The following is a 15,335-nucleotide window of genomic DNA, read 5'->3' on the forward strand; positions in this document are numbered from 1 at the left end:
TGCAGCAGCCGCCATTGGAATTTTAAAGGAACAGAATTTTGGAGCGAGAGCTAAAGAGAATTTTTTTGTGCCAGAATGGGTTTCGGGGTTAAATTAAAGGAATAGAAATTATTCCGGGCATGCTCAGTTGTAAGAAAAACTGAATCCGGCGACGGATCCTGCACCCATAGGCTTCCATTATAGCCAACGACGGATTGCGCTGGATCCGTCGCTGTCCGACTTTTTGACGTACACTGAAAACGTTCCTATGTCTGTTGTATCCAGCCGACGGATACAGAATTTCCGACTGATCTGTCAAAAGACCGATGAAACCTGTGGCCATCCGTCGCTAATACAAGTCTATGAGAAAAAAACGGATCCAGCAAAATCAGTTGCAGGATCTGTTTTTTTCACAAAACGACGGCTTGTGACTGATGGCAAAAAAGTGATGTGTGAAAGAGGCCTAAGATGTCGTTGCTTTTGGAGATTGATGTTGCAGGTGCCCATTCTGTCAGCCCACGATCGTTGAAGTGGTTCTTTCACCAGATATTACAAAGCAAGCTGTATACATTTTAGCGCTGTGCATCATAGACCTGGTGAGATTGGTGTACCTAATGTGACGTTCCGTTCCTGAATATAATCTATGTAATAAATAACTGAACTTGTAAATGTTCAGATTAATATTAGCCAGGAAAACTTTTAGAAAAAGAGAACACACAAACACCTTGCAGATGTTGTCCTTGGTGGGATTTGAACCCCGGTCCAACAGTGCTTGAATGCAGCGTTTGAGTTAAACTGAAGGTGCCACCAGTTTTCTTGTAGCTTGGTTTTTTTTGTGTGAAATTAAGCTTGACATAGTAATGTATAAATGCAATGTTTGCAAACATTACCATATGAAAAATATATATATATTTTTTACAATTATATATAATTACCACTAGGGGGAGCATTTTCCATTTTTAGACCTCAAGCAGCTATATTAAAGGCCCCGTCACACACAGCGAGATCGCTAATTTTGTGACGCCACAGCGATCTTGCCAGCGATATCGCTGTGTGTGACATGTATCAGCGACCGCTCCCCCCCTGCTGGGTATCGCTGATCGTGCTCGAACGTCTTGGGCCATTTTTTGATGTTGGTCTCCCGCTAGCCAGCATGCATCGCTGCGAGAGACCAGCAATCAGCGACACTGGGAGCTGGTTTCCAAGGTAAACAGCGGGTATCTAATACCCGCTGGTTACCTTGGATACCAGCTTACTCGCTGGTCCTGATCGCGAGTGAGTCTGTCTAACTATGTCCCAACGATCCCATCCACGTCGGATCGTTGGGACATTGAAGCGTGTAACGGGGCCTTAAGACTTACCAGCTTTAGGGTATGTTTCCATGGTCACTAAACGCTGCGGATTGGATGCTGCGTACATTCGCAGCGGCCAGATGTTACAGCATATAGTGGATGAGATTTTATGAAATCCCATCTCCACTATGCGTATCTGGACATGCGGCACGTCTTTATAGACCGCAGCATGTCTACCTTGCGGAGACGCTCAGTTTCTGCAAGATAAATATTGTATAGGATGCGGTGATTCCACATGCGGAATAACCGCTCGTACAAAAGCCGGCAGCGTTTTGGACGGAGCTGTGTCCAAAGCACTGCCAATACTGACTGTGGAGACATAACTTTACTCTGTTAGCTGGAAAATTGGGGCAGTGACTGCTGACATCACCATTTTCTTCCCCTTTTGGGTGTTCTAGTACTCCTGGGGCAGAATGAAGAGCAGCATCACAGGGCAGCGCCATTTTGTGGGTGACTGCCCTGTGATCTGCTATCACCAGCAATTGGGAAGCACAGCTTGTTTACAGAGGAGCAGAAGACAGTGGACTTAACCAGAGGAAGAGTGAAGACATCTGGTGTGTATGGAGCAGCATTATGGAGTACTCCCCAGGAGCTGTGATTCATCCCTCAGTAAGATAAGGAGCTGCAGATCTGCAGTGAATGGCCAGACATTGTGGAGGGGGGTGAGAGATGCATGTAATCTGGGTGAGAGAGACCTATGTAGTATGCCGAGGGCTCCATGAAAATGGCAGCTGAACACTCCCACTACTGTCAATTGTGCAACCCTGTAGAATAGGTATAGGGAGTTTGTATCGTATCAACCTTTGTAAGTTTCAGTTTAGTGCAGTTTTTTTGTGTGTGGTGATTTCCAATATTCCTTATGATCTTAATATGGTTGTCATCCTTGTGATCCGAGAGCAAATCCTGTAATAAACAAGACCACCAGTTCGGTGTAACCACTGTGAAGAGTCGAGGACTATATAAATAGCGCATGTGGGTGTGCGGGAGAAGCTGGAATTCTCATAACATGACCTTCAGCTTTCCATACACATCACTGGTGGCGAGCGGCTAATGCACTTCGAGGATTCCCGCAGTGTGACTTCTGCTCTTAGTTTTATTTGTTATAACGACTGAAAAATAACAAGATCATAAGGGTGAACTCACAGTAAGAGTAGGGCCGTCTTTATATTTGCCTACCTCATGTGCATCGCTCAAAGGAAATCTGTCACCAGGTTTTTGACCTCTAATCTGAGAGCAGCGCAATGTAGATACATCACTGGAATCAGTGTCTCTGTATCACTTACTGGGCTTCGTTGTAGTTTTGATAAAATTACGATATCATTAGAGGACTAGTAAACCTGTTGCCATGTAGCCCATCATATTTATGAGCTCTGTATAACCCTGCCCCCCACTACTGATTTGTACCTTTCTGTGTACACTGTGCATAGGCAGTAAGCAGCCAATCTGTGCTGTGGGTGAGATATACAGAGCTCGGCATTCGGAGTACTTCCAAATCTGTTTATGAGAAAATAAAAAAAAACGGATTCTGAATTCACTGGACACCTGGGCTGGTGATTATTGTATTGAAGTGTATAAAGGCACTCTGTACAGTTATCAAAACAGGTTTTTTTATTAACATACACAGAAGAAAACAATTTTGCACCATTTGATCTTGCCATGCCACACGTCCTACATCAGAGATAAAGTAGGCGGCTAATTGGTCCCTCATTTGGCCAACTTCAACTGATGACCTGAGAGGGTGCTGAGTGAAATCAGGCAATGGGTTAGGAGCTGCATCATCGAGTTCAGAGTTAGGGCGAGTCTTTAGCCATAACAAAATTGTGACGAACCACACACTCTTTCACCACCTCATCCACTGTTTCCAGTTTAAGATTAATGGCTGTGCCAAGATTTCGCCATCTGGACACAAGAATCCCAAAGGCACACTCTAAAGTTCTTCGTGCCCTTGTGAGTCTGTAATTGAATATTTTTCTTGTGTGGTCCAAGTCCCGGCTGGAGTAGGGTTTCAGCAGGTTTTGGCACATTTTGAAAGGCCTCATCCCGAACCATAACTAATGGTAGTGGCGGACCTTCGGTGTGGGGAAGAGGCCGGGGCAGGGGGGAATTAAAATGGTTGCCATACAGCTACGGCCCATTTCCGAGTTTTTAAAAGCCTGGGAGTTATTGCCCCAGCCAAATGCCCCAATGTCCACTACAACAAACAGTCTGCATCCGCAATGGCCATGAGTACTGTAGAAAAGTACTTTTTATAGTTATAGTACTCCGATCCACTTGTTGGGGGTTTGGTTATCCTGATGTGTTTCCCATCCACCGCTTCCAAACAGTTGGGGAAATTGCAGACTGTCAAGAATTGTTCAGCGATTTCCATCCACTTTTCCGCAGTGGGCAGGAGCATAAATTCTGGACACAGAACGTCCCACAAAGCCCAGCAGGTGGACATTCCAAGCCGGTACTGGAATTGGAGTGATAGGGTCTCTCCAGTAGCCAGGAATCTGCAAAACAGAGAAAAAAAATTAATATTTATGTCTAGGGTTTTTGCAAAACACTGAAATGAGAAAATTAGTACATGGCATAACAATAATTCTGCTGGCTTTGGATTAGTACATGGCAGAACAAAAACAATTATGCAGGCATTGGTTTTTAAATATTACGTACCGTAATGTGACCAGGAGCCCATCCTCAGTAGGAATCGCACGACGGAGCTGGCTGTCCTGTCTCTGGATGGCTCCTTGAACACGACCAAGCAAATCCATGAAGCTTTCTTGGGACATCCGGGTATAGTCAATAAATTTTGCCATTTTTGTCTGGAGCTCTCTGTAGAGGGTATGGTATGCTCCACGGCTCTCCCGGACTTTAATAATCTGTTGTATCCAAAAACGCCGCCGCTGCGGTCTTCGCTTTCTCTCTCTCTCTCAGCCTTTTTTGCTGGCAAGCAAAAGCCTGAGACAGCACGATGTCCAGATCCAAGTTGAAGCGATAACTCTCCCACCGCAGAGCCATGGTGACACAGGAAACAGCAGCAAAATCTGAAGAATTCAGCTGTAACAGGGTCTATATAAAGAATTCCCATAACACGCCCACTAGTGTCCCATTGGTGGAGTCTGTTTCAAGGATTCTCCTCCTGTGAAATGTGACACCTAGAGAATGCATGCGCCTAAAAAAATGCAAACGCTGCATTTTTTGTCATGCGTATGCTGATGCGTATAAAAAAAACGCTGCGTTTGCATGCGTTTCTACTAGCGCACGATGCGCTGCTCACAAAGATGCAAATGTGAAACTAGCCTAAGTGATAAATCTCTGGTATCGGGGTCTCTGTCTCCACATTATGCTGCTCTCCGATGGGATAGCAGTAACCTGGTGATATATTCCCTTTAAGAGGGGATAAAACCCTCCCATATTTCATTTGTTTGCTTGTCTTATGATCTATGCGTAAATCGTATAATGTATTTCCTTGTAGCCCTGAAAAAAAAAAAAAAAGCGGTTTTCAAACGACTGAATAATGCTATCGGTGTACTGTCCATATTTTCTGTGGAACCATGCATGTGAATTTGAATAGTGTGACAATGGGCCGGGCATGGGGGAAAAAGACGACAGATTTATGAGACGTTTTAACTGCGGTAGTTAAGGGTACTCAAAACACAGTGCCGTTAATTCACGGCACTGTGGAGAAAGTAGCACCACCCCAGAGTCAGATTTTCTTCGGGGTCTCTGCTGCCGGGGGTAGTCGACCCCCGCTTTTGCGATCGCTGTTATTAACCGTATGACGGCGACCACAAAAAAAGCTGAGATTTTGCATTTGACTTCTCTCTCCTCTGATGTGATCGCACATCAGAGGAGAGAGAAATAGGGTGCCTGATACCTCCCGGTGGTCCCCAGGCCCTCCTGCCTCCTCCCGGTGGGCGCCGCCACCTTTCCGGGAAGAAAATGGCGGCCGCATGTGCAATTTGCCCGCCGAATCTGCTGGCTGGCAGATCCGATTCATTCATTACAGGTACACTTTAATCACTGTGATAAACCTTATCCCAGTGATCAAAATAAGAGGTAAATAACCCCCACCCCCGATTCATCCCCTTAGGTAAATATGATGAATTAAAGAAGAATTTATTTTTATTTTTTCCGTTAGGGTTGGCATTAGGGGTTGGGATTAGGGTTAGGGGTGTGTTGGGGTTAGGGTTCGAGCCAGAATTGAGAGGTTTCCACTATTTACCAACTTTGGGGGTCTAATTTCTCCTGTTACCATTGGGAAAATAAAAAAATTGGGGGCTAAAAAAAAAATCACTTTTGTGGGGGAAAAAAAAGATTTATTTTCACGGCTCTGCGTTTATAAACTTCTGTTAAGCACTTGGGGGTTCAAAGTGCTCACCACACATCTAGATAAGCTCCCTAAGGGGTCTAGTTTCCAAAATGGGGTCACTTGTCGGGGGTTTCTACTGTTTAGACACATCAGGGGCTCTCCAAACACCACATGATGCCCGCAGAAATTTCCTTCAAAGTCTGCATTCCAAAATGGCGCTCATTCCCTTCCAATCTGTCCCATGTGCCCAAACAGTGGTTCCCCCCACATATGGGGTATTGGTGTACTCAGGACAAATTGCACAACCACTTTTGTGGTCCAATTTCTCCTGTTACCCTTGGGAAAATAAAAAATAGCGGGCTAAAAAAAATCATTTTTGAGGAAAAAAATGATTTTTTTTTTTATATTCACTGCTCTGCGTTATAAACTTCTGTGAAGCACTTGGAGGTTCAAAATGCTCACCATACATCTAGATAAGTTCCTTAAGGGGTCTAGTTTTCAAAATGGTGTCAGTTGTGGGTTTTGTTTTTTTTCACTGTTTAGGCACGTCAGGGGCTCTCCAAATGTGACATGGCGTTCAATCTCCATTCCAGCCAATTTTGCATTGAAAAAGTCAAACTGTGCTCCTTCCCTTCTGAGCTCTGCTGTGCGCCCAAACAGTGGTTTACCCCCATATATGGGGCATGGGTGTACTCAGGACAAATTGCATAATAACTTTGGGGGTCTAATTTCTCCTGTTACACTTGTAAAAGTAAAAATTTGGTGGCGAAAAGATCATTTTTGTGGAAAGAAAATGATTTTTTTTTCATTTTCACGACTCTACATTATAAACTTCTGTGCAGCACTTGGAGGTCAAAAGTGCTCACCACACATCTAGATAAGTTCCTTAAGGGGTCTAAGAAGCGTTTTTTTTTTTTTTTTTTGTTTGTTTTTTCCCTGTGGATCTCTGGGCCCACATGGTATTTCTCATATGCACTTTATAGCCACTGAAGTATTATCTGATGCTGCTACATATGTATTATATTTATGATGTGCAATACCTTTGACAGTGGCTTTATGTACTTATCTGGTTCTTTGGGAGATTAGTAGGTGTGGTAAGTCATTGCTTCTATAATAAGGCATGACTCAGTGTAGGTCCTTTTTGTATTTTAAATGTTTTCAATATGCTTTGTGTGCTTTCTTGCTTTTTGTAATATTGTCTAATAAAGTGTCATTATTCTTTATATATACAATTGAAGTGCTCCTTTTATATATGGGCATGATCTTTTTTTTTTTTTTTTCTTGCTCTTCTATGTCGGGTTTCCACTGTTTAGGCACATCAGGGGCTCTCCAAACGCAACATGGCGTCCGATCTCAATTCCAGCAAATTCTGTGTTGAAAAAGTCAAACGGCGCTCCTTCCCTTGCGAGCTCTGCCGTGCGCCCAAAAAGTGGTTTACCCCCACATATGGGGTATCTGTTTATTCAGGAGAAATTGCACAACAAATTTTGTGGTTCATTTTCTCAACACTTGTGAAAATATAAAATAGTTCTGAAGTAAATTTTTTGCAAAAAAAAATTAAATGTTAATTTTTTCCTTCCATATTGCTTCAGTTCCTGTGAAGCGCGTAAAAGGCTAATAAACTTCTTGAATGTAGTTTTGAGCACCTTGAGGGATCCAGTTTTTAGAATGGTGTCACTTTTGGGTAGTTTGTCATGTACACCCCTCAAAATGACTTTATATATTATGTGGTCCCTAAAAATTGTTTTGTAAATTTTCTTGTAAAAATGAGAAATCACTGGTCAACTTTTAACCCTTATAACTTCCTAACAAAAAAAGGTTTCCAAAATTGTGCAGCTGTTATGTCGACATGTGGGAAATGTTATTTAATAAGAAATTTGTGACACATCTCTCAGATTTTATGGGCATAAAAATTTTAAAGTTTGAAAATTGCAAGTTTCAAAATTTTCGCCATATTTCCGTTTTTTTCACAACTAAACACAAGTCATATCGAAGAAATTTTACCAAATACATGAAGGAAAATGTCACGAGAAAACAATCTCAGAATCGGCAGGATCCGTTAAAGCGTTCCAGCGTTATAACCTCATAAAGTGACAGTGGTCAGAATTGTAAAAATTGGCCCGGTCATTAAGCTGCAAAATGGCTGTCACGAAGGGGTTAAAAAAACCACTTGGGTAAATAACTTAAAGGGCTATTGCCAGTGATAGTATAGAGGATTGTGAAAATGTGGATAGTGCTGCCTCATGCAGATGAGCTGGTGGCACTTACTAAAAATGTCATCCATTACTTTGTGAGTTTCCAGTTGTAGAGGGATGTAAGCACTATATAGAACGAGCAGTTTTGAACTAGGAAATGTGCAGCAGTTTGGGAAACCAAGGGGTATTTTCTTTTTGATAGGGGATCACTTGGAGTATGTGCGCACGATCAGGAATAGCAGTGTTTTCGACCCAGCTCGCCTTCCCAGTGTTCTATGATACAAGCAGATCGCATGGGATTTCTAGAAATCCCATGCCCACTATGTTTCTATTTGACGCAGCATAAACTCACCTGCGATGTGAGTTTACGAGCCGCAGCATGTCCATTTTTGTTGCGGAGGCGCTAGTCTCATCTACAATGAGTTTTTTTTTTATTTTTTTTTATTTTCTCGTTTACGTAGGTTTCCTCCCACACTCCAAAGTCCTACTGATAGAATTTAAATTGTGAACCCAATTGGGACAATGTCTGTAAAGTGCTTTGGAATATGACACTGTATAAGTATAATAAATAACCCTTTAATATAGGTGAAAGTTGTGCTGTGAATTTTGCGTGCCATTCACTTACAAGGATATTGTAAATAAAAAAAAAAAAGGGATGTTCTAGGATTAATGCAGTTCATTTGACTGTCAATCACGTCATTTTGTGTGTGTGTTCCTTTGTGTGGCTGTCTCCTAGTGTTTAGCACACCGCATGTCTCAGGTCACAGTGTGACCTAAATCCTGCAGCGCTGCTCTGAGCGAGCATTTCTAAAAATACCATTCATAGACTCCAGCAAAAGTCAGCTTGTAGTTCCTGTTCCCAGCATGCTGGTGTTTGTGTACTAGATTTTATATTTTGCTGATCAAAAATGTAGTGTGTTTGTGTTTAATATATACCCACCCACAAGACAAACCTCTGCAGTAGTAAAAGAACAAAAATTCACTCAGAATATAGAGCATAGGAGTATGATATATAATACGCACTGACGTTGGCATAATACTCAATGACTTCATCATTATGCGTTTTTTTTTCTAGGTTCCTTGACTCAATCTGTCTAAACCATGGTTGACTATTACCAAGTGCTAGGAGTTCAAAGGAATTCTTCTCCAGAGGATATTAAGAAAGCGTGAGTAGTACATAAATAATCTTTTCAGGTTTCTGGGATTATTTCTTGTTAACTTTCATCTAAATCTGACTTATTCGCTAAATATAAACCTGTTTCCTGTGCTTTTAAGACACAATACCTAAACATTTTAACTGTTTGAATGCTTGCTTAGTAGTGATGAGCGAACTTGCTTGGAAAAGTTAAGTGTCTTCTGCATATGTTGCGACTGTTGAATAGCCGTGAGAAAAACATATTTTTCGTGCATGTCGAAGACACACTGTTATCCGAGCATGCTTGAGTGATAACTTCTTATTCGAACATGTTGGCTCATTACTATTGTTAAGCCTCTTATTTTCCACCCTCCCTATGCACCTTAACATCTTAACCCCCGGAGGTATTTTTGTTTGAGTTTTCGTTTTTTCGCTCCCTTTTTTCCCATAACTTTATTTTTCCATCAATATGGCCATGTGAGGGCTTGTTTTTTTGTGTGGGACGAGTTGTACTTTTGAACACCACCATTGGTTTTACCATGTCGTGTACTAGAAAACTGGGAAATTCCAAGTGCGGGGAAATTGCAAAAACGGCACAATCCCACACTTGTTTTTTGTTTGACTTTTTTGCTAGGTTCACTAAATGCTAAAACTGACCTGCCATTATGATTCCCCAGGTCACTACGAGTTCATAGACACCAAAAATCCGTAGCGTCTCCATTTTTCGTGAGTGAGGGCTTATTTGCGTGCCGAGCTGACGTTTTTAATGATACCATTGTGCAGATATGATCTTTTGATCGCCCGTTATTGCATTTTAATACAATGTTGCTGCAACCAAAAAAATTTAATTCGAGTTTTGACTCTCTCACTACGCCGTTTAGCGATCAGGGTACATTTTTATTTTATTTATTTTTTTTAAAATTTTTGATTGGGCGATTCTGAACGCGGCGATAATAAATGTATTTTTTTTTTTTTATTTATTTTTTATATTTTGAATGGGGCAAAAGGGGAGTGATTTGAACTTTTGTATTTTTAATATTTTGGCGTGCTTTGACTAGAAGCTGCCATAACCCAATCGGCACTGCTACATACAGGCGATCAGTTAACCTGTATGTAACTGAATTACTCACTTGCTTTGAGCTCCGACCACTGGGCAGCGCTCATAGCAAGCCGACAGTGACAACCATAAAGGCCTCGAGACCTGGTTGTCATGCCAACCTACCAGTGACCCGTGATCACGTGACTGGGGTAACCGGTGGGCGGATTTCCGGTGCTATTGCAGGAAGCGCTTGTTAAATGCATTTGTCAGCGCTTGACAGCGGCATTTAACGGGTTAATAGCCACGGGTAGATCGCGATTCCACCCGAGGCTATTGCGGGCACATGTCAGCTGTTCAAAACAGGTGCCATGTGTCGAAAGGTGTGGGCACACTGCCGGAGCCCACATCAAAGACGGGGAGTCCGACATTGGCGTAAATGTATGCACGATGTCTGAAAGTTAAATGGAATCATTCAGCAGGTTATTGCTCCATAATCTGAGAGCAGCATAATGTAGGGGCTGAGACCATGATTCCAGCAAAGTGTCACTTTCTGGGCTGCTTGCTGTCATTTTGATACAATCCTTCTTTTCTCTGCTTCAGATCTAGCAGAGCTCTGAATGCTGAGCTGTGTGTAACCCCGACCACGTCACTGATTGGCATCTGTAAATGTTGGGGGTGGGTTTACGTACAGTAAACGCCAGTCACACACAGCGAGATCGCCAGCAAGATAGCTGATTTTGTGACGCCACAGCGATATCGCTGTGTGTGACATGGATCAGCGACCACCCCCCTGCCGGGTATCTCTGATCGCACTCGAACATCCTGGGCCGTTTTTTGATCATTGGTCTCCGATGGCCAGCGCACATCGCTGCGTGTGGCAGCGAGAGATCAGCGATGCTGGGAGCTGGTTTCCAATGTAAACAGCGGGTATCTAAGAGCCGCGTGGCTCTTAGATACCCGCTGTTTACATTGGAAACCAGCTTGCTCGCTTGTCCTGATCGCTGGTGGGTCTGTCTAACTATGTCCCAGTGATCCCATCCACGTCGGATCGTTGGTGGGATCGCTGGGACATTTGATACGTGTAACAGGGTCCTTACTTGGAGGCACCAGACAGCTAGTCTGTAGTGGTAATTTCCTGCTGATAAAACACCGATTTTCTTGAAACTGCAACAGACAGCTTAAGTGACAAATCACTGGAATCGAGAGTCTCATTCCCTACATTGTTTCGCTCTGATTACTTGGCAAAACCTGTGGACAGATTCCCTTTACCTGAGCATGCATATATTCTCAGTGGGGGGTTGGCAAGTAAGCTGATGTTAAGCTGTCTGGCAGCGGCTTCTCTGCTGTGAGGACAAAAGATCAAGCATGCTGAATTTCGAACATTCCAGATCTTCCTTCCACATCCCACCATTGTGTGTACCTTTTTATATATTTTAAAAGTATCATGGCTGATTCTTCATTATATAGCACATAGTCTACAGTTCTGTCATGATCACTTTTTCTTTTGACTGTTCACATTTCTCTATCGCTTCATTGGGGAACACAGGTAACCATGGGTGTATGCTGCTGTCGCTAGGAGGCTGACACTATTCAAATAAAGTAAAAACTGGCTCCTCCTCCGTAGCATACGCCCACTGACGGGCAGGAAGTACCTCAGTTTAAGCTTAGTGTCTGTAGGAGGCGGACCTGAATCTAACACCAGGTCCGCAGTGTTTTCTTTCACAGGTTTCTGTGTGAACTTATTAATCCTTTTCCCTTTGTTTTTCAGATACAGCTCGTCGGGTAACAGGGTGCAGATTGCTCACCCTGTTTTCCCACTTTTAAGCGACCGAGAGAGCAGTGTGGTGTCACCCGCATTGCCCACTCTCGGACCCTCTGGCAGGACTTGTCCCCTCTCCCCCTTCTGGGGTGGTTCAGGGTGACTCTCGGTGGCCAGTCCTTGCCTTATCCCCTCCTCACCCCTCTCCTCGGAGAGGGCTGAGAGGAAGACTGTTGTCACTGGTGGTGGCCTTCCCCCTTTTTAATAAGGGGTCGATAGGTGCGGGAAGGAGGATCTTCATTTCCAGGACCCTCTCACTTCCGAGGGCTCCTGATGCAATCCTCATCTATCAAGAGGAGCCGGATTCAAGTAGGTGGTAAGCCAGTGAGCCCCCCCCCAGCAGCTTCCTCTGGCAGCAGCTCCCCTGTTTACCGGTGTATAGGTCCCCGCTGTAGACAGCCTCTCTCCCCTCCCCCCCCCCCCCCCCGGTCCACAGGTTCAATTTTCGTGCCTTTTTTCCCATAGCGCGCGGCCCCGGCATTTTTGCAGGCTTTCTTCTATTTCTTTTCCTATTATCTCGCTCTTTTCCACTGCCGGGCACCCACCCTTCTGCGCGTCATCCCCGGCGCCGGCGATTGGGCCGTTTGCAGGTCGCACACGCCTCCTCCGCTTGTCAGCCTATCAGGCCGCAGCCTATCTGGTTCCTTCTGCTAATTCAGCCCCCGGTTTTGAGCATTCTCTCCCGGCCACGTAACCACGCTTTTGCTAGCCTCAAGCCAGTCAGTGTCCCTCGGCCAATCAGTGCGCTCCCTGAGCATTACCAGGCAATCAGCATGCGCTTTGGGCTTAGACACGCCCCCCTCCCGATGGCCTTGTTGTTTTTCTTTAGTCAGTGAGTGGGCCTCTCTATAGCCCTCTCTCCCTGTCACCTGAGTCTCGACCCCAGTATAGCGTCTCAAGGCCTGCTAGTTTGGTATCATGCACTATCTGTGGACTTGTGCACTGTCTGCCACCATCTGCCGCAGGACCCAGAATGCACAGCAGGCAGTGTGTCTTCGTCTGTAGCAGCGGACGAAGATTTGTGCATCTCCAGCGGGCTCGGCAGGCATCCATCTCTATCCGGCACCGGATCTGGGAAACTCTGCAGCCTGAGCAGCAACAGCACCATCTCGGGTTCAGGTAGGACCAGCCCAGGCTGGTTGCCCTTTTTTCTACCTTTTATAGGGACTTATCTATCCCCAGCAGCAGTCTTCGTCTCTCCCTTTGGCCACCATCTGTATAACAGCAGTAGCCTTCTGACCAGTCTGCATTGTTTTTGCCCGTTCTACAGCTTTTTCTGTCTCTGCCCTTTAGCAGTCCCCTAACGACCAGGTCGAGAGCACTCGCCCCCCCTCCAAAGTGGGCTGCCATGTCTGTCATTATCCGACCTGACAGAGGCTTCATAGTCACAATCCAGGTCCTGGAGCGCCTTTTGCATCAGTCTGCTGCCACCAGTTCTCCGAACACCTTTTATGGTGGTTCGCACGCACCTGTCTGGTATGGAACAAGGGAAGCAAGACCAGGTCCCTCGGCATCTGCCTGGAGGACGGCGCTCTCCTCCCTCCTGAGTGGGCTGTTGCCATGTCCCAGCCGGTCTCCAGCCAGACAGTAGATTCAGTGTTCAGAATGAAAGCACTCCCCTCCCTCCAGAGTGGGCTATTGCCAGGTCTCAGTCAGTATTGGACCTGACTAGAAAATTCACAGTCCCTGGAATGCATGCCGCATCTGTCTGCCGCCACCAGTGCACCGAACCCCTCCCATGGTGATTCGCATGCACCCGACCACGACCTTCACAGGGACAGATCAGAAGGAATTAGGAAGCGGACTTTGTCTAGCTCTTCATCCAGTTCATCGGGCCCCTCTGCGACATCCAAAATGCCCCTCTCTACCCGTTCCCCCTCCTCGGAGGCGGACGTCGGGTCGGATGTAGCTTTTCAGTCAGAGTCTGACTCGGAGGTGGATCAGACTTCTAGGACGCGGGACTTGGTAGGTAGCCTTATTTCAGCTATCGTTCAAACTCTCGAAGTAAAAGTGGAGCATGCGGCTGCTCAGGACATCGCCGTTTCATTCAGGCGGTGAGATGTCCCTCCAGCATTTTTTCCCTAAGAGTTTGAGGCTACCACCTCTAGACACTGGGAACTTCTCGGAAAATGATTCCCAGGACGAAAACGTCTCGATGTTTTAGACCTTTTTAGTTTAGACCGTGTCTGCATTTGGTCCCATCCCCCTAAGGTGGATCTGCCTTTTTTCACGCTTAGCCTCCCAAACTATTCTGTCCAGCCCTGAGGCGTCAGGCACTTCTCTCTGACCTAATTTCGCCTCCTCTTGAGTGCTGAAAGACATATTTCCCTGGGCCAGGATTCTTCGCTGGGGGATTATGGCGGCGGTTCCTACAAAGGAGCTAGCAGATCTAGCTCTTTTGGACCAAGCTGGTCCAGATCCCTTCTGACGCCACCAGAAGTGTAAGCACCTCTCTGCCTTTCCTCGGGCGGTTCCATCCAGCAGGACCGTTCTCCTGCACAAAGGGATAGAAGAAAACCTTCCTTCAAGCTATTCCGAAGTCCTCCGGATCCCCCTATCACAGATTCTCCTCTAATGATGGGTCCACCCCTACCTGGGTTTCTTTCCAGGGTGGAAGGCAGGTTTCATCTTTTTCGGAGACTTGGTTGTCGGCGGTCGACGCCTGGGTCAGGGTGATCGTTACACCCGGCTACAAGATGGAATTTTCTTTGCCCCAGGAAGACATTTTTCCTTACTGCCAATTCAACCCCCTCATGGGTTCTCCAAGCCGTCTCGTCCCTGCCTAAGCTCAGGTGTCATTGTACCCGTTCCTTGGCACGAACGTTTTTTTTTCTGGTTTCTACTCGAACCTCTTCATGCTCCCGAAAACGTTTCTCCCCGATCTTTGACCTCGAGCAGTTGAATTGCCACCTTTGGATTCGCCTCTTCAGAACGGAGTCCTTACGCTTGGTGTTCCCCTTCATGGAACAGGGGAACTTGCTTTACTCTGTGGACATTCAGAATGCTTTCCTGCACATTTCTATTGTGTACGGCATCGAAGGTTCCTTCGGTTTTGCGATGCAGGACCATCTTTACCAGTTCACGCCACTCCAGTTCAGCCTGGCATCCGCTACCGCGGTCTTCAGAGGTCATGGCGGCGGTCATTGAAACGGTATCTTTTGCCCAGCTTCACACTCGCCCTCTTCGATTGGCCCTCCGGTCTACCTGGGACAAGAAAATTGTTTCCCTGTACTGTTCCCTGGATCGGCCAGTGCTTTTACCTCTCAATGCGAAGCAGTCCCTCTCTTCGTGGACACAGTCCGTCTCTGCCCTGCACAGGAGGTCTTCTCTCCCGCTCTGTTGGCAGATCATCAACATCAATGCCAGGCTTCAGGGTTGGAGAGCAGGCTTCCTCATTCTCGTAGTGCAAGGTCGCTAGAATGTTCATGAGACCCTCCTCCTCATCTGTCTCTTGGAGATGAAGGCAATTCTTCTTGCCCTCCTCCGCTGGCAGTCTCTCCTTGCAGGCAAGCCAGTCTGCAG

The 15,335-nt window shown here is 45.6% G+C and overlaps 1 protein-coding gene across 2 annotated transcripts in view; it reads left to right on the forward strand.

The window, feature by feature from the left end:
• Nucleotides 1–15,335, forward strand: part of DNAJB6 (DnaJ heat shock protein family (Hsp40) member B6) — a 147,018-nt gene that overhangs the window by 43,462 nt on the left and 88,221 nt on the right. For both annotated transcript variants that reach the window (XM_073581603.1, XM_073581604.1), the window contains exon 2: nucleotides 8,896–8,986. In XM_073581603.1, coding sequence (XP_073437704.1) covers nucleotides 8,922–8,986 — 65 coding nt within the window. In that variant the 5' untranslated portion in view covers nucleotides 8,896–8,921. The remainder of the gene's footprint in view (nucleotides 1–8,895; nucleotides 8,987–15,335) is intronic.

Source organism: Dendrobates tinctorius, unplaced genomic scaffold (genome assembly GCF_039654945.1).
Source record: "Dendrobates tinctorius isolate UK_male_01 unplaced genomic scaffold, ASM3965494v1 ptg000070l, whole genome shotgun sequence".
NCBI lineage: Eukaryota > Metazoa > Chordata > Amphibia > Anura > Dendrobatidae > Dendrobates > Dendrobates tinctorius.